The sequence below is a fragment of the Elgaria multicarinata genome, chromosome 9 (assembly GCF_023053635.1).
Source record: "Elgaria multicarinata webbii isolate HBS135686 ecotype San Diego chromosome 9, rElgMul1.1.pri, whole genome shotgun sequence".
Classification (NCBI taxonomy): Eukaryota; Metazoa; Chordata; class Lepidosauria; order Squamata; family Anguidae; genus Elgaria; species Elgaria multicarinata.
This window is the reverse complement of record NC_086179.1, coordinates 88,074,666-88,094,859: the sequence shown is the minus strand read 5'-3', so window position 1 is coordinate 88,094,859 and position 20,194 is coordinate 88,074,666. Positions and strand designations below refer to the sequence as shown.

Genomic DNA, 20,194 nt, shown 5'->3' with positions numbered 1-20,194 from the left:
AAGGCATTGAATTTAGGATGTCCTACAGGGGTGTAAGATTGTGCTCAGGTCCTGCTTGTGGGCTCTTCGTAAGCAGCTGGCTGGCCACCATGGGAAAGAGGATGCTAGACTAGGTAGGCCTTTCGTTTGATGCCTAACATGGAGTTTGCCTTCTTTACAGCGGCCGCACGCTGGGTGGATATTTTCATCAAGCTGTCCACCACAACCCCAAGAGATCTTGGGATTGTGGTGGACAGCTCGATGAAAATGTCCACCCAGTGTGCATCCACTGTAAAGAAGGCAAACTCCATGTTAGGCATTATAAGAAAAGGAATTGAGAATAAAATGGCCAGTATCATCCTGCCCTTATACAAATCTATGCTGCGACCTCACTTAGAATACTGTGTACAGTTCTGGTGACCACACCTAAAAAGGATATTATAGAGCTGGAAAAAGTGCAGAAAAGGGCAACTAAAATGATTAAGGGTCTGGAGCATCTCCCCTACAAGGGAAGGTTACAGTAACTGGGATTGTTTAGCTTGGAGAAAAGGAGGCTAAGGGAAGACATGATAGGTGTGTACAAAATTATGCGTGGAGTGGAGAATGTGGATAGGGAGACCTTTTTCTCCCTCTCTCAAAATACTAGAACCCATTGGGGTCATCCCATGAAGCTGACTGGTAGGAGATCCAGGACAAATAAAAGGAAGGACTTCTTCACACAGCGCATAGTCAAATGATGGAACTCACTACCACAAGATGTAGTGATGGCCACCAATTTGGATGGCTTCAAAAGGGGGTGGGATAAATTCCTGGAGGCAAAGGCTATCAATGGCTCCTAGCCCTGATGGTTGTGTGTTATCTCCAGTATTCGAGGCAGTAAGCCTGTGTGTACCAGTTGCTGGGGAACATGGGTGGGAGGGTGCTGTTGCACCATGTCCTGCTTGTTCATCCCTGGCCGATGGCTGGTTGGCCACTGTGTGAACAGAGTGCTGGACTAGATGGACCCTTGGTCTGATCCAGCATGTTCTTATGTTCTTATCTACTATGGCTTTTGTTATATTTCAATCAAATTGTTTCTTTCTTTCTTTCTGTAGTTTGAAGCTCCTTTTCCCACAACCCACTGCAACCAGTTCCTTACCTGGTGTCCTTTTTTACAAGCACCCTCAATCTCATGATAGTCCTGCTCAGTGCACATGGGACAGGCTTCTGCACTTTCCCACAAGAAGTAGAATGTACAGCCGTCACAGGTACCTGCAGGACAAGTACTAGAAGAAGGAAAGGTTGGGTGGGTTAACGTTACAAATTCAAAAGAAGAAGGGATAGTTGAGCTCATTCCTAAATAACGATTTCCAGAAACAGGATGTCATTCTGCAAGCAATGCACATACAGAAAATTACACACACACACACACACACACCACTGCATATATGTGGTGAGTTTTATATTTAACTATGCTCTGGGAAGGCAAAACAAACAAACAAACCTGTAGTCAGATCACTGTGAAATACAAATCTGACCACATGCAGATCAACAGATGTATTAACATGGACTGGCCACATCACACCAGTCCTTTTCCAACTTCATTGGCTGCCAGTCCAGGTCTGGGCCCGATTCAAAGTGCTGGTATTAACATTTAAAGCCCTAAACGGCTTGGGGCCAGGCTATCTGAAGGCACGCCTCCTCCCATATGTACCTGCCCGGACCCTAAGGTCATCCTCAGGGGTCCTTCTCCGCGAGCCCCTGCCAAAGGAAGTGAGGCAGGTGGCTACCAGGAGGAGGGCCTTCTCTGCTGTGGCACCCCGGCTGTGGAATGAGCTCCCTAAGGAGGATCGCCTGGCATCTACACTATATTCTTTCAGGCGCCAGGTGCAGACCTTTTTATTCTCTCAGTATTTTATCAGTCTATAAATTCAAGTTTTAACTTTGCTGTTTAAAATTTGTATTTTAAATTTGTATTTCTGCACTGCTGCTGATTTTATCCTCGTTGTGTTTTTGTATTGTATTTTATATCATGTTTTTATACTGTTTGTTTTATACTCTGAATGGTTTTAATTTTTGTGAACTGCCCAGAGAGCTTCAGCTATATAAAAATGCAATAAATAAATAAATACACACTGAAAATGTCAACAATGAAATGCAACCACTTTCAGGCCAAATTCTGTCATAAATTATTATATAGTGGGCTGATTTATAGTTGTCTATATAGTTCTTGATATTGCATGGTTCAATTACGGAACACTTAACTTGCAATTGAATGTATGAACTGTCTTCATCAAAAAGCACAGTGGGTGAGGGGACAGCATGGACATAGGAAAATTCGGTGGTGCTTGATCCATGTTTCAGTGTTTCACATTCATGATTCAGTCTGTATCTGGCCCATGTCAGTTTCACATGCATTCAATCATGTCTTTTCCGTACAGTTATATTATTCGGAGGGCGGGTGTGTTTCAAACCATACAAAAATCTTGCATTTATTTTCATACACAACTTTCCTTTACATACTTTCCTTATACACAGCTTTACCTAATATATACATTTTTGTGCAAATTTTTTGAACTGAGAACTGAATCGCGACATTAAGAGAAACACAGAATCCAAAGGATAATCCGCACATTAGTCCAGGAAGTGCCAAATGAAGTTTGTTCACTTAAAAATGCAGACCAAACAAAATTCTCCAGCATCCGTTCCCCTGCAAGCCATCCCTTAACGTTGCAGTCATAGGACTGCAACGGGGTGCATATGTGAAACCGTTCACAGATCAAACACCACAACACTTATTTAGTCCATAGGTGGACCGTGGGCCTGACGTTTCCCCCCTCCAGTGATTGTAACAAGAGTGGCTGTGTCAACTTACGGCGCTCAAGAATGATGGATCAACAACACCACTTGACTCTCCTCTATCTATTTTCAGTTGTTTAGTTACAGGTCTGTGACAAGAAAGCTCTTTACCAATTGATTATTTGCCAGCAACTAATTTTGCAGGTCAATTTGGAAAAGGAGTGAGGATGTGAATAAAAGCCCCAACCATCCAAAATGGTCCACTGGCATATTCTATGATCACAGCTGCCACTCCCTCCACATTTTTTCTTTTCTTTTCTTTTTGTACTCTGGGCTAGCAACAAACCTGCATGAGGTCCAGGTTTTTCCCAGAGGCTGCCAGCTGCCATATATAATCAATGTTTGGTCTTTAGCTACAGGTGGAGAGGCTCAAACCATGGCCGTTGCTAGACGAGGCCTTAGCGCGGTGTGAGGCCCGGTCTCCCTCCTGTGCATCCAGATGACGCACAGGGGATTCCGGGGTCAGGCTGGGCTAAGACCTCGCTTGAACCGGGATAAGCAGATTCGCTTATGGCCCGGGTTTTCCGCAGCCCCGGCAGAAAGTCTAGCAACTTCCGTGGCTTTTCCCGGCTGCTCGCTTACTCGTGAGTAGACAGAAGCCACGGACTGGGCACAGCGCTCCAAAGGGCCGCTGTGCCCATCGGGCCGGGGGGGGGGAATCATGGGGGGGAGATGGGGGACGGGGGAAACACCAACCCGGCAGGAGAGAGGGGCGGGGGGGAGAAGAGCGGGCACGGGCACAGGCATTGGGGACAGGGGGCGGGGGGAGAAGAGCGGGCACGGGCATCGGGGACGGGGGTGGGGGGAGAAGATCGGGGACGGGCCTGGCAAGCAGGGGCGGGGGGAGAAGATCGGGGACGGGGACGGGCCTGGCGGACGGGGGGGGAGGACGGGCGGGCGAGCGGGCAGGGGGGGCATCAGGCATTGTGGGGGGGAATCAGGGGCAGGGGGAGCAGGAGGCCCTTTATTTTTAAAAAAAGCCCTTACCTTTTCCGGCGGTGTGCTCCTGCACACATGGCCCTTTAATTAAAAAAAAAAATGGCGGACACGACGGGGCTTCCCCTTGCCCCATCACGTCTTACGTGTGGAAAAGGGTGACGGCGCGCGCTAGCTGTAGCACGCCATCGCCCCAACTCTCAGCCGGATTATCCGGTAGGTCTAGCAAGGCCCCATCTGAAGGGAAGGAGTCTCGTTTTTATTTGAGAAATCCTGCAAGAGGTAACATATGGTTCTACCTAGAACCCCCATCAAAATTCCCCTGAAGTGAAAGGCAAATTTTGTGGTTCCTTCTCAGGTGAAAAGGAACCACAAATTTTCCATAAAGCAGCAGGAAGGGGTAAGCAGGTTCTGCACAATTGTCGTTCGTCTGTAGATATCACCTAAAGTGTTGTTGAAAGGGAACGTGGAAGTTCTTCCTCGGGCAACGTATCGAAATAATTTCCCAGGAAGCCAACGGCTTTTGATAAGCGTAACAAAATTTCAAAGAGGGGGTGGATGTAACACATCCCCAGTTACCATCACTAATCTTAACAAATACCTGGGAACTGAAATTTCTCCTTGGCCCAGTTTTGCAGGGTTACATCTCATCGTCACAACAGAAGCACGGCCATTTTCACAAGTAGCTGTAGCTCCTGAAGACCTACATAGAAATGAGAACAAGTATTCAATCACATTATTATTATTATTATTATTATTATTATTATTATTATTATTATTATTATTATTATTATTATTCCTTCTTGGGCCCCCACCCCATAACATACACACTTCTGTCTCCTCAATGATAAGCAAATCCATTTTTATGCCTTCACTTTTTTTTCCTTGTCCCAAGGTTTTCTTGATTAAAAATTATTTTTATTGACCCTGTTCGGATGACACACCAAGCCATGGTGATTGAGCTAAACATTATGGCTTAGCATGCCGTGTGAACCATTCCTAACCATGGTGGTTACGTAACCGCGGTTTAAATACACTCACTAACCATTTGCTGCAAAGGGGTTAGCAACCTAACAATGACTTAGGCCATAGCTAGACCTAAGGTTTATCCCTGGATCGTCCAGGGGTCAAACCTGTTCATCTAGGTGACACACAGGGGATCCAGCGCTCAGGCAGGGGCGAACCCTGGAAGAACCCAGGAGAAACCTTAGGTGTAGCTGTGGCCTTAGTGTGTTGTCTGAACAGGCCCACCAGTTATATACTGATGTTAACCACCCCAGAGACTTTAGAAATAAGTTGTGATATAAATGTAGAAAAGAAAAATGAAGTTTAAAAAATCTATTTCTGAAGGAAGTTGAGAGTTTTGCAGACATAGTAGTTGTTCCCCAAGGGTGCCCTTGTGTCTGAGGACTCCATTTTGGAGACCCCAGCGTTATATTGTAGTAGCTCTCTCTGTGTGCATGTGTACGTTTGTGTGTGTGTGTGTGTGTGTGTGTGTGTGTGTGAGAGAGAGAGAGAGAGAGAGAGAGAGAGAGAGAGAGAGAGAGAGAGAGAGATCTTTCTACCTACTTGTAATAGAAATGAACGTCAATCATCTTCCTCTCAGAATGCTCAAATATTTCTGGCTTAACATGAATATTTCCCAGTGTTGTTTCAATGGTAGCTCCTGCAAGGGAAATAGATATATTAAACCCTGATGGAATAAGTGCTGAGGAATTGGGGGGTGGGGGGTGCTGATATATTGACATTCAAAATATATCCCACAAAATGCTATCAGACAGTGATGCCTATTTGTTACCATGAAATGCAACCAGTGGCATGAACTGTTGTTTCATAAATAGACATAGCTTCTGGTTTTCTATGTATATTCATAAGACTGTTTATTTCCTCTCTGTGTTATCATGTGTTGTCCTTTAAATTTATTAAACTTTTTTTAAAAAAACCCTGTTTGAGAATGAAGTGGAACAAACACTTAAACACAAGAATGAAATGCATGTGTCAAGAGCAGCGGTATTCGCTATGCATGAGAGCCAAATTTATTTATTTATTTATTTATTTGTTGCATTTCTATACCGCCCCATGGCTGAAGCTCTCTGGGCGGTTTACAAAAGTTAAAAACAGTAAATATTAAAAACAAATACACAAAGTTTAAAAACATAAAAAGCATAGGAGGAGGGCCTTCTCTGCTGTGGCACCCCAGCTGTGGAATGAGCTCCCTAAGGAGGTTCGCTTGGCACCTACATTATATGCTTTTAGACGCCAGGTGAAGACTTTCTTATTCTCCCTGCATTTTAACAGTCTATAAATAAATTTTAACTTGGTGTTTTAAAATTGTAATTTTGCATTGCTGCTGTTTTTATCTGGTTGAGCTTTTATATTGTATTTTATAGTATGGTTTTATGCTGTTGTTTTATACTTTGAATGTTTTTAATTTTTGTGAACCGCCCAGAGAGCTCCGGCTATTGGGCGGTATAGAAATGTAATAAATAAATAAACAAATACAACAGTATCCTTATAAAAACAGCTATTCTGGGGTCCATTAAAAACAAACAAACTCAGCTCATGTTGTTAAATGCTGTTAAATACCTGGGAGACGTTGGCTTTAAATTTTGTCTAGCGGCTACTTGTCCCCACCCCACCCCATCTTTACTCTAGAATAGGTGCAGGGGGCAGCTGATCTGGATTGGGATCATAGCATGGTGGTATGGGTGCTTTTTATGTTGGAGCTCCTGCAGCTGATATAGAGAAAAAATGAAGAGAGAAAAAGGCATAGCTACTAGAAGCAGATTTAACGTAATGTCTGAGTAAGTTTCAATGTTGGCCTTATGAAAGGAGAGAGGCTCACTTTACTGTTCATCAATGCAAGCAACTAATCCACTGGCTTTTTAATAGATGTGTCTGTGGTGACATATTTCAAGCAATGGAGCGTTGTCAGCCTGCTTGGCATACAGCAGAAAAGACATTTCACCCCGGTATTTGGCATGCCACGATACTGTCACTTTAAGAAGTTCAGTTTGGCAGCTGGCATTAAGAGGAGCTGAAAGGGCCTTGCGTCTCAGGTGGAGGGGAGAGGACCGATCAAGCAATCTTGTCATGAGATCCTGCACATCCCATCCCGTAGGCAGGAAGAGATTCAAAACGTGCATTCGTCAAACAGCACCAAACAAAATGCCCCATCGTCAGCTCTTAGGCGTAGCAATCGGGAAATAGATTGGGATAAACCCACGCAAAGAACTGCATACCTCCAGGGTGTTCCCTAGAATCGGAGTTAAGCACTGGCAGGGATGACCGCTGCAGGGAAAGCCAGTTCTGTTTTGGCTCATTAGAGTTTTGCGGCGTGTGCAATTTGCTTTGCCTCTGTGAGCCAAGCTGCGGGCTGTTCCCCAAATTCTTTTTTGAGCATTTTTTCATTTTTTAAAATGTAGCCACGGGATTAGAGCACGTAACCGCCTCTTCCCCTCTTTTTGGCTTTCATGCCTAGGGTGACCCTATGAAAAGGAGGACAGGGCTCCTGTATCTTTAACAGTTGTATAGAAAGAGGGATTTCAGCAGGTGTGCATGCAGCACCTGGTGAAATTCCCTCTTCGTCACAACAGTTAAAGCTGCAGGAGCCCTGCCCTCTTTTGTGTCTGGTCACTCTAACATAGCTCCTGCAGCTTGAAAGGTTGTGATGAAGAGGGAATTTCAGCAGGTTCTCCGTGCATACAAACGACACCTGCTGAAATTCCCTTTTCTATGGAAATGTTAAAGATACAAGAGCCCTGTCCTCCTTTTCATAGGGTCACCCTATTCATGCCGTTCACTCTTTATCAGGACAAACAGAAGATTAAAAGCACTTACCCAAAAATGTGTCTGCGAGACTGTTGGACTGAAGTGCCAGAGCCGTTCGGAATCCCTTGCTGTCAGGGGGTATGATAGTGGACTGGCAGACAAAAGCCCTCACAACGTTGGAATAGTCCTCCGATTCAGCTACCATATCCTTTAGCGTGATATCTGTTATATTGTCTGCGCAAACGGCGATCTTTTCTCCCTGTGGGTTTTAAAGGCGGTGAGGAGGGAGAAACATGTGGCCTTCATGCAGGATTTCCATACATCTTGTGAAGCAGAGGGATCATCGACACCTGCAGTTCTTTGGGGAGGGGGGAGGGGGGGAGGGGGGAGGGATGATCCCAGAGTTTTCCACTTCCGGGATCGTCCCTCGGGGGCCGCACGCCAGCGAGTTGTCCCGGAAGTAAAGAGGGCGACATTTAAAAAAGAAGAAGAGTAGATATTTTCACAATTGCGTGGGCGTGATCCTGTGCGAAGGAACTATTTTGTTTAAAAAAAGAACAAACTTGGCACTGGAAGACGCCAAGCGCTATCCCGAAGATGGTGAAAATGCTCTCCCCCTCATCCCCAATGCCCGTGGACGCCCTCCGCACAGCTCCGTGCCAGTTTACTGAGCCCTGCTACTCATAGGGAAAAGGAAGGACGCCGGAAAGGAGAGCCACACCACCCACAGAGCCCAGGATGGTGCCGAGACAGTGGGGAAAAATGGGGGAAAAGCAGTCCCAGCTATCCCGGGAGAACTGAGTGTTCGTTCTCAGTTCACCCCTGGATCCCCTGTGCATCATTTGGATGTGCAGGGATGACCTCGTGACCACCCTGGGATAAATGGCAGGTGTAGACAAGCCCAGAGATCACATGCTTCTCACTATGGCTTGAAGTTAATTTGCCAACAAAGAAGCCACAAAAACTAACCTGTATTGCCATGAAAGGACCAATGCAACTCTCTTCACAGAATATCAAACAGTGTACACACACACACACTTTGGCACATATTTAATCAGAGCTGCTGTTCAGAAATGGCATTTTTTTAAACAATATATATATTCATCAAAGGACCATGCTGCTTCCTAGCAGGACATAATAAATTGCCTTGCAACTTAAGTGTATTCTGCCCTTTAAATAATGATACACTACCTCACGAAAGCTTAATGCAGGAATTTGGAGAATGGAAGGAATATTTTTAGTGGACAGCACTGAGAGAATGGCTGTTAAACTTCAACATATAGTGTCAAACTGTGTAATTGCACACTAATTATAGGCCCCATTAGTCTTCCAAATAAATTGATATGAAAATACTTATTCTACCTCTTACCCAAATATGACACAACATCTTGCAATTTGCAGACCCCCTGTAGATGTCCAGCATTTCATGGTAACACATATACAGTATAACTTATTGCAATGTAAATAGGGCAGCACATTCTCCAGGTTTGATGTTCAAAGTGAAAATAGCAACTCTGGTTGGGCAGAAATAATTCCTCCCCAAACATTTTGCGCAACTGATCACCTTTTAAAATCCTGTTTGGTGCTATAGCTCCCCCTGGCTGTGGTTGCTTTGGTGCCATTTTTCACCTGGCTGCTGCTTCTGTTTTTATTTCTTGGATCATTCACCCAAACCCATAAGGGATCACATAGGGTGACCATATGGAAAGGAGGACAGGGCTCCTGTATCTTTAACAGTTGCATAGAAAAGGGAATTTCAGCAGGTGTCATTTGTATATACAGAGAACCTGTTGAAATTTCCTCTTCATCACCACTGTTAAAGCTGCAGGAGCTATACTAGAGTGACCAGATTTAAAAGAGGGCAGGGCACCTGCAGCTTTAACTGTGGTGATGAAGAGGAAATTTCACCAGGTTCCCCGCATATACGAATGACACCTGCTGAAATTTCCTTTTCAATACAACTGTTAAAGATACAGGAGCCCTGTCCTCTTTTTCATATGGTCACCCTAGATCACATAGCCAATCAGATTTGGCTACAGGATTGTGTCACTGAAGGCAAATAGGGACAATTAAGAATGGAAGCAATGCTTCTGGGTCTGTTACATGGGCAGCCCCAACTAATCAGGACTCATGTAGTGAATGGAACAATGTCACACGCGCCATAGCTAAGCAGATTTGGCTACATGATGATGCCACTGAAAGTGAGAGTAAGTCAAGGCAATGTAAATTATCATTTCTCAATTAGTGGCAAAACTGCCCCCACCCCACCCCGCCAAAGGATGCATTTTTCAACACTGTCGATAATATTTGAATAGATTTGGCAAAGCCACAAGCTTAAATAACTGTGAGCAAACACCTCTGGACAATGGAAAAGAAAATTCTGAGTATATATAGAGGGCAATAAGTTATGGTGACCATATGAAAAGGAGGACAGGGCTCCTGTATCTTGTAGAAAAGGGAATTGCAGCAGGTGTCAATTGAAGAGGGTAAACTTCCCTCTTCATCACAACAGTTAAAGCTACACTAGCTATAGTAGAGTGCCCAGATACAAGAAAGGGCAGGGCTTCTGCAGCTTTAACTGTTGTGATGAAGAGGGAATTTCACCTTCTTCAATTGACACCTGCTGAAATTCCCTTTTCTACATTCCTGTTAAAGATACAGGAGCCCTGTCCTCCTTTTCATATGGTCACCCTACAATAAGTGTATATCTACAATGGCTGTTTCGGGGTTTTTTTCTTGGTATGTCCCAGGGAGAGGTTCTTTTCAGGCACTCCACTTCCAGATTTTGCAACAAGGAAATAGGAACTTGCTTCTTGCACAGTGCTCTTTGCAATGCTTACTCATGAGCAAAAGGCACATAAATGTTCCGATCTGTTCCTAGACACCAAAGTCTAGGACACCAGAAGCAGTATCCAATACTGACCGCACGCTAGTACGACCTTCCACTAGAGCAATGGGAACCTAGCAGTTCCTGAAGCTATTGGAAACAAGTGCTCATTTCTGGAAAGGCACAAGTCAGCAGAGCCTGCAGAAGGGAGTTCCACTGATATGTCCCAACAGAGTAATGCATGTTTCCACTTGCTTACAGGATTCCTTTAGGAAGTGCTAGTTCCTGTTGCACTCACAGTGGGGCATGTGAGCACAACAGAACTAGCTGAGGTACAGGTGTAGTATTGGATACTGCCCTTAGGGCTCATCTACACCAAACACGATATTTCAGTATGAAAGTGGTATGAAAGTGGTATATAAAAGGCAGGAGCCACACTACTGCTTTATAGCGGTATTGAAGTGCGCTGCATGATCTACACTACTGCTTTATAGTGGAACTGAAGTGCACTGACAACTGTTGGGGCCCTTGACACACCTACACCAAGCAGGATATAGCACTATGAAAGTGATATGAAAGCAGTATATGGTATGTGTCATGGGCCCCAACAGTTGTCAGTGCACTTCAGTACCACTATAAAGCAGTAGTGTGGCTCCTTCCTTTCATATACCACTTTCATAGTGGAATATCCTGCTTGGTGTAGATGAGCCCTTAGTCAGATATAATTTCTTTTCTGCTCTTTGGTGTGTGGGTTAGAAATGTGTGAAGCCACTGGGACATGAAAAGGAAAGCACTTTATACAGCAGAGCAAAGAGCTGGTGCAGACACAGCCCAAAACAAAACCAAAGAAATTCCCTTCCGCCTTGTGTACATTTTTGAAGAATTCTTCTGGGGTAAAATTGCTTCAAATCTGGTACCACTTCATCTAAGGAATGATGCAAGGCAGGCAAACATAAAGCAACACCGGATCAAAATAGAATGGCAAGGGAATCCATTTCAGGCTGAAAATCTATGTTACTCATGACACAAAGCTCCTGCCCAAAATGGCATTTAAGGCCACCTAGGGCACAATCCTATGCATGTGTAGACAGAAGAAAAGTCCTACAACCCCCAGCAGCACGCCAGGAGTTGCAGGACTTTCTTCTATCTAAGCATGCATAGGATTATGCCTTTAGTTTCATTTACTCCATATTGTGACATCACAACATTGTATGTTTCTCCACCCCAACCAGCCGCAGCTAACACCTTGGAGTTGTTAAAGGGAGGGGATGTAGCTTGGTGACCGAGCACGTACTTTGCATGCAGAAGGGTCCAAGTTCAATCCATGGCTTCTGCAAGTAGGGGCAGGAAATAATTGTATCTGAAACCCTGGAGATTCACGGCCAGTCATTGTCAACTATATTGGGCTAAATGAACCAGTGGTCTGATTCAGTATAAGGCAATTTCTTCTGTTCCTATGAGCTTCAGTGGGAATGGTCATGTGATGCCATCAAAATGTGAGATACTTGATACTAACTGTTAGGAGAAGAGGAGATGCCATTTTGGGTAGCAGCGTGATATCGTGCATAATGTGTAGTTCTGGCCCTAGACAGGCATTCACCTACTTGGTTTCCACACAGGCTGATATTGAAGAAATGGAAGAATTTTGTTCCTCTCGCCGTAAAGCTTGGTCCATTCATTAGTGAGCCTACTCTGCTCAGGCTGCTAAAATCATAGGCCACGCTCCGATTGTCCTTGACGTATGCCAGCATGCAGTCACTGAAGCATGCAGAATGATCCTTAGAAAGGAAAGCAAAATGGACGTGAATTGTGGCAGGAATGTTACAGAGAATGACATTCTAAATCAAGGTTCAGGAGGAAACAGGACACAAGCCCAGACAAATGGCATAGGTTACAAGTGTCCAGAAGTCAGGAAGACCATCAAGTCCATAACATTTGCGGTGGGACAAGGGACTTCCATATGATCTAGCATGATAGTCATTAAAACCATCTGAAGTTTACCAGAAAAGACAGTTTCCTGCAATTAGTATAATTCTGTGTTACTTTTTTAAAGAAAATAAAAATAAATGAACACTCCACATAATTGATACATCTGACCATTTTTGGAAACTATTTGGACAATAATGGATCAGCCCATTGACCACTTTCAAGGCAAACGTCAACCCTGTTGTAAAGACTGTGGCCCTGTTCAGAAGACACCTTAAACCACAGTGGTTAAGGTCTTTTTTTTGTTAACCGTGGTTTAAGGTGTCTTCTGAACAGGGCCAGTGACAGACAGAGGCAGACATTACATAGCTATGAATGTAATGTGACTCTTAAATGGCTTTAAAGAGACTAGACCAGGAATGGGGAACCTCCATTTGTGGGCCTAACCGGGCCAATAGAGGTTCCCCATACAGCTCCATGGATTCCTCCAGGGGACAGGTCTTGGCTCCCATGCTCTACCCCCTGCAGAAAGCCCCACTGTTTTTTCCCATAGGGATGATGAGAAACATGTGAAGCTGGGGGCTCAACAGGTGCTTGGAGGAGCCCCTCTTCTAAGCACCAGCAGAACCCCTTTCTCCTCTAAGCACCAGCAGAATGATGCACGGAGTTCTGTGGAGAGCAGCACAGAACTCCATGCATCATTCAGGATGGAGAAATGCAAAATAGACAGAGTGGAGTGATGACATCAGTGGGCACAGCTACACCTACTGATGTAATCTGGTCCATGAATGGCCTGATGGGAGGCGATTTGGCTTAAAGAAGTTCCCCAACCCCTGGACTAGACAGATTCACAGAGAATAGTCTATCAGTGGCTCTTCACAACTAAATGCCAATTCCATATTCAGAGTGAGCATACCACTGATTACCAGATCTGGGGTTATGCAGCATGGGATGACTGTCCTTATTTTGCTCTTTTGTGAGCTTCCTGGAGTGCCTGCCTGGAGTTCACTGTTGGAGAAAGAGTGTTGGACTAGATGGACCATTGACCTGATCCAGGTCATTCTTAGGGATGCTTGTTTACATAGGTCAAGACGGTGATGCTCTGCCTTCACCTGTGTTGTCTTGGCTTCACCTGAGACACCCACAAGCTGCCTGATAGGACTATCCACGCCACTAGCACTCAGGACCACTCAATCCCCCCTGTGCTGATGACGTGTGTGAGGGTTTGGGCCTACTGCTGCAGCTCCTGTCTCGCCTTTATTCTTTAGGCCCCACAGCTCCACAGCCCAGCAACCTGGCCCTCAGTTTCCCATTCCGCTGCCACCATTAACTGTTCTCTCCTCAGTCACTCCTCCACAGATCACACCAGTGGTTTGAAAGTAATTAGAATTTATTGACATAAGTAAGTGCGTATCCATAAGCTTATTGGTTTCCTCAGTTGAAACGCGTATGGTTAGAAGGTTCTAAGCACATTGGTTTCTGTCAGTTCTTTCTTACAAGGTTCTACTATATAATAATACCGTTCTCAATGTCAATAACCCACATCAAACCTTCCTCTACAGTATCTTCCTCTCACAAAATCATACACTTCAATTCTCTACTTCTCTTCACAGAATCTTAACCCCCACACACATACCCTTCTGTCTCATCTATACATATAGCGACATTTCTCCAGATCCTCCCACTCTCACACAGCTAATCCAAGTATTCCCCCACCACTATCCAATCAGTACTCAGGCATTCAACCCACCCCCTTACGAACCCAACCTGTAGATACAAATCGTAAGTACATTGAGGCCTACTTACTTCCTAGAACTTTATGCGTAACATAAACAATAACGTAACAAATGTTTACATTTAATGCATAATAAAGCAGCTGAACATCATGAAGACTACTTATGGCACCTGTCTACCTTGGTACTTTGGCTGCCAGGTCCGCATGGGACACATGCTTCTTGGCCGTACACTTGATGAATGGACAGATACGTATTGGGAGGACATTCCTTACACTGGTTGGTTTCCTTTTCTATGTAGTGCCCAGCAGGGCAGGGGACGCAAGAGGAACCAGACTGTTCAGAACCGATAGCACAGGCCCGGCAGGACGAGGCAACGCCGTCAACTGCATTGGTCACGGTGATCGAATAGATCTTTGCCACGTCATTGATGAGCTTCCGGCTCTGTAGAGAAACAACAGGGAAGGGAAATAACACAACTGCTACAGCTGGGACACGCTCTACACACGCTTCATCAAAGGCACAGCCTTTATTGTTGACATCGTCATTGCAAAATGGTATGAAGAGCAATAGAAAGAAGGCAACCCATGTAGTTCTTCAGAAGGAAGTTCAGCAGTGGAATGATTCCAATGCCATTGACCTAATGCAGGGTTGGGCAACCTCTTTACTGGTGGGAGCCACATTCCTTCATGAGTAGCTGCTAGGGGCTGCATATCAGAGGACTTTCAGAAGGGGGGAGGGGATTGCATTTCCTTACCACAACTGTCTTCCTGTACATTTCAATGGGACAGCGCCCTCTAGTGGGCATATTATAGTGCAACTTCAGAAGAGTCGGTTTTTCTGAGGTTTATTTTGTGAGGCAAAAACTAAGGAAAGGAGCGGGGGATCCCCTGGAGGTTGTTGTCAAAATGACCCGCGAACATCCGTGAGTGGCCAGTCACAATTGTGCTATAAATCACTCGCTTCAAGAAGCCCTAAGTGGTGGGCAGGGCCAAAGCCAGCAGTGAGCATAGTCAAAAGTGGGTGGGTCACACTTCCTGCCACCCCCTTTTCTGTCTCTGCCTCTTCCTCCCACGTAGTGAGCTGCCAGGAAAAGGGCAGACTGCTCTTGCATCATTTCCAGGGTTCATTCATAAGCTAGAAAGTGCTGCCCTTAATTGAGTGAAGGGGCTGACTGGCTAGTGACTGTTACACCTTCTTTCTGTAGTTCCATTTAAATCAGTAGCCCAGTGCAATTTGCTGACCTTTGTAGCCACGGAGGGGCAGGGGAGTTTTATTTTATATATATATATATATATATATATATATATATATATATATATCCTGCCCTTTCTGTAAGCAGCTCAGGGTAGCATACATACTTCTCCTCCCTCATACTGACTCTCTATACCTCTACAACAGCCTTTTCCAACCTTGGATCCCCAGATGTTGTCAGACTCCAATTCCTATCATCTCCAGCCAACAAAGCCAATTGCATGGGGTAATGAGAGTTATAGTCCAACAAGGTCTGGGGACCCACTGTTGGGAAAGGCTGCTCTTCAGACTTTAGACCTGTAAAAAAGGAGGTGTAGTTGATGGGGGTGGCTGTCGGAATTTGAGAGAAGGGGCACAAAAGAGGATTAAATATATAACCATGAACTATTAGAACAGAATGTAGAGGGAAGCAGGTAAGAAGCCCCAGCCTAGGGAAAGAGGAACAATTAATTGGGGACAGGGGTGGCGTTCAGCAGGCGAAACCTGGAAGAGCAGATGACACAAAATTGGGTGGGATAGTTAATACCCTGGAAGACAGAAACAAACTTCAAAGTGATCTTGATAGGCTAGAGTGCTGGGGTGAAAACAACAGAATGAAATTTAATAGGGATAAATGCCAAGTTCTACATCTAGAAACCAAATGCACAGTTACAAGATGGGGGACACTTGGCTCAGCAATACTATGAACGAGAAGAATCTTGGAATTGTTGTAGATCACAAGCCTAATATGAGCCAACAGTGCAATGTGGCTGCAAGAAAGGCAAATGCTATTTTGGGCTGCACTTATAGAAGTATAGCTTCCAAATCGCATGAGGTACTGGTTCCTCTCTATTCAGCCCTGGTTAGGCCTCATCTTAAGTTCTGGGCACCACACTTCTAGAAGGATGCAGACAAGCTGGAGCGTGTTCAGGGGAGGGCAACCAGGATGATCAGGGGTCTGGAAACAAAGCCCTATGAAGAGAGACTGAAAGAACTGGGCATGTTTAGCCTGAAGAAGAGAAGATTGAGGGGAGACATGATAGCACTCTTCAAATACTTAAAAGGTTGTCACACAGAGGAGGGCCAGGATCTCTTCTCGATTATCCCAGAGTGCAGGACACGGAATAATGGGCTCAAGTTACAGGAAGCCAGAATCCGGCTGGACATCAGGAAAACTTCCTGACTGTTAGAGCAGTACGACAATGGGACCAGTTACCTGGGGAGGTTGTGGGCTCTCCCACATTAGAGGCCTTCAAGAGGCAGCTGGACAACCATCTGTCAGGGATGCTTTAGGGTGGATTCCTGCATTGAGCAGGGGGTTGGACTCGATGGCCTTATAGGCCCCTTCCAACTCTACTATTCTATGATTCTAAGGCTGGAAGGGTATTTTTAAATAGCTATCCTCTGGTTCTGTCCTTAGTCTCGTCATCCTTCGAAACTGGCAATTAGTTTGATGACACATGGGTACAGCCTATAGGCAAGTCTTGGGCAAGGAGAGTGGCACTCCAAACCATTTGGGTATAAAGCCTGTCTCCTAGAATTTCCAACTCCTCTTCTGGAAGTGGAGTCCTTGGTTCATCTTGAACTTGTACAGAAAACAGGTGTAAGAATCTGTCCTGCAAGACCTAGAACCCAGAAAGGGACACCTGGAAGACATCCAGCCTCTCTGTAACTCTTATTGCAACATCATGATAACTTCTAAATGATTATAATTTCTGTGGCAGTTTTCAATGTACGGAAACCTTTATAGTTCTCGTCAACTAATTCGCAATGGTAAATTAGACAGAGAGAGTAACTTGCCCAGGACAAGCAGAATTCCCTGCGTAGGCCTCTTAAAGTCAAAACTAATCTATATGGTATTGTGTGTATAGCAATGAAGCCACTGGCACTGATTGGCTGAACTAGTGTGGCAGCAAAGAATGATTCATAAACATTTCGGCCATCCAGAGAAGAAAACTGTCCGAGTGTTTTCAGTTCAGTTTCCATGAGATAAAGGAAAGTTGACAGTTTAGCTGGTTTAAAAAACTTACACAGGCCCTAAGGACAGAAGAAGCTGCCGTCATAGAGTGGGGATCACAAAGAGAAGCTGAGCTAACCAGCCACTTCTTTGGCTCCAGGATTCTAATACTTTATCAACTGTGCAACACCTGCTCCTGATGGCTTAGCATTTGGCAACATTCCCAAAGCTATGAAAGAAAGTTTTGTCCCACGGCAGCATTAGTGCTTCTTAAAAACTTATCCAAGATGCTTAATTCCACAGAAATATTCACAGTACTTACATCTTGGCCCTGATTTGTTCTCTGAAAAGCCCACGTGAAGGTAAAAGAAGTATTTTTGGAGATTATGTGTGTGTACGATTGCTTGTCCTTACTTCCACTCCACGATTCCACTACATTTGTGTTCTTTTTATTGATGTCCTGGAAGCAAATGACATGAAATAAACAGATGATGTTGGGTCACAGGCTGTTAAATAATGCAGGGCTGTCAATCTTTCCCTCTGTGGGGCCAGGTGTGCCACTATTTTGGCCACAAGAAGTAGATCATATACCTGGTTCCAGGTTAACAAAACATTTTATTCAAGTATAAGGCATCACGAGTTCCAATGGAGAGGAACCTACCTTTCCGAGATCTTGGCCTTCTCCCATTTCTCTACATAGTTCCCAGTACCTACTGGTGGTGACAATCTGGAAGCCTAGTAACACAACACTACTGTGCTTGATTAAATTGTTTTTTAAGATGTTACCTCTTAGAAAAGGTGTGGGAAAACAGGAAACATAAGAACACAAGAAGAGCCCTGATGCTGGATCAGGCCAAGGGTCCATCTAGTCCAGAGCTCTGCTCACACAGTGGCCGACCAGCCATCGGCCAGGGATGAACGAGCAGGACATGGTGCAACAGCACCCTCCCGCCCATGTTCCCCAGCAACTGGTGCACACAGGCTTACTGCCTCAAATACTGGAGATAGCCCACAACCATCAGGGCTAGTAGCCGTTGATAGCCTTTGCCTCCAGGAATTTATCCAACCCCCTTTTGAAGCCATCCAGATTGGTGGCCACCACCCATGTGATTATCAATCACTTATGAGATTATCTACATCAACCTTCTTGAATGTGGTGCTGTCCAAATGTTTTAGACCTCCACTCCCATAATCTCTGATCATTTGTCATGCTGGTTGAGGATGATGGGAGTTGCAGTCCATCACGTCTGGAGGATACCAGATTGGGGAATATCAGTGGGACTGATACAAGCTCAGATATTAATATTATTTGGATACTTCTCTATTGATTAAAAAGGTGAAATGTGGTACTCATGTAACCCAAGTCATTGTGTTTGTTTGTTTGTTTGTTCATTTAAAAGATTTATAAGCTGCCATTAGGATAGATCCTCTCAGAGTGTCACGCAACAGAACTTAAAATCCACAAAACATTCCAAACCAATGATAAAAAGAAGACCAAAATTAACACACAAAAACATACACCATATTCACAATGACCCCACTAGAGCCCTAACTTAATTCTACCTAAGGTGAACCGGTCCTACTAGAAGGCTTGCAATGATGGAGCCTGGCAGATATCAATTGGAACAGAGTTCCACAAGCTAGGGGCCATTACCGAGAAGGACCTATACCTTGTGCCTGCCAGCCTAACTGCTCTTACAGGTGGGGACACAAGCAGGGCATCGAATGCACATCTACAGAGTAGGGGGGGGAGTTTGGAAATTGATATTTCAATATCATCATCATCAACATCACTTTATTACGATCCATAAATCCATCAAGGCCAAAACTCAGACATAAAACATAAAACAAATTAAAACTATTATCAGCTTTCATCTAATACACAAAGAGTTCTAATCCTGGCCGCCTCTATAAGAAATTTAGCAACAGCCAAAGTCATTTTTGGGGACTTGTCTTCCAGCAGAAACTTAATATAGGATTTATCTGAACTTCTGGGCAGTCTACACAGCAATGGGGTAATTATAGAACAACGAGCCTGATTATAAAAGCTACAAGACAAAAAAAATATGCTCCATCGTCTCCACTTCCATATTCCTACAGGGGCACCGTCTTTCCTGATATGGGGCACCAGCAAATCCGCCCCGAAGTAATTCAGTAGAGTAAACATTACATCTGGCCTTAGAGAAAGCACTGCGGTGTTTAGCCACCGACAGGTTCTTTAGGTAATCAGCCAGATGAAAAGGCCCGACATAATGGACATACATTGCACTATGAGAGCAGGAAACGTATGAGCGGGTGTGCAAATCGCAAAAAGCTATGTCCCACAATCTTTGTTTGACAGATTTAAGAGCAATATTCAAACCCAGATTGAGGAGGAAAGAGGAGGAGAGACCGATTGAAGCTGCCTTCCTGGCAAGATGCTTGAACCGGCTGCTCACATAGTTATCCTGGGACAAATATGGGAGCAAACCTGAGCCCCTCCCAAAAAGACTAACTTCCATCCAAAATTTTAAAGCATACCACCAGGCCCTAAGCGAAAGAGAGCTTTCCCCAGTTTCCGACAGAAGTACAGAATTCGGAACACAATTTGGGAGTTGAAGAAGGGTATATTTCAATATTGAATGGCAGAAACATAGGAAACGATGTTTATCTCATAACAAAACAAGCTAAACCACGCAGGGTGGGGTGTTTGGGCTATGGGAGCTCTGTACCCTCTGCACATTTTCACTACTTTGTCTTCAAGAACATATCTATGCAAAATGGGCTCACTCCAAATGACAATCAAACTCCTGTAGCTTAATAAGGCATACGTATATCCAGCTATAAAATGGCATGGAGAAATGCCAAACACATTCTTCCTGTCAGGCCTGACCATAATCTTGCTTACCACCATGAAATACAGCACACAGTCAGCTGAACAGATGGTCTCAAACACAAACGTGATCCGTCCAAGTTCTGAGCCTGTTGCCCCTGTTACTGACGTTGGAGGCCTGT

The 20,194-nt window shown here is 44.6% G+C and overlaps 1 protein-coding gene across 1 annotated transcript in view; it reads right to left on the bottom strand.

Moving 5' to 3' along the window:
* The window catches only part of ELAPOR2 (endosome-lysosome associated apoptosis and autophagy regulator family member 2), a 56,438-nt gene that overhangs the window by 5,178 nt on the left and 31,066 nt on the right, over positions 1-20,194 (bottom strand). Inside the window, exons 11-18 of the mRNA XM_063135056.1 lie at positions 20,088-20,190; positions 17,523-17,660; positions 14,191-14,454; positions 11,956-12,129; positions 7,594-7,783; positions 5,323-5,419; positions 4,355-4,456; positions 1,118-1,244 (exon numbers count right to left, since the gene is read on the bottom strand). Coding sequence (XP_062991126.1) covers positions 1,118-1,244; positions 4,355-4,456; positions 5,323-5,419; positions 7,594-7,783; positions 11,956-12,129; positions 14,191-14,454; positions 17,523-17,660; positions 20,088-20,190 — 1,195 coding nt within the window. The remainder of the gene's footprint in view (positions 1-1,117; positions 1,245-4,354; positions 4,457-5,322; positions 5,420-7,593; positions 7,784-11,955; positions 12,130-14,190; positions 14,455-17,522; positions 17,661-20,087; positions 20,191-20,194) is intronic.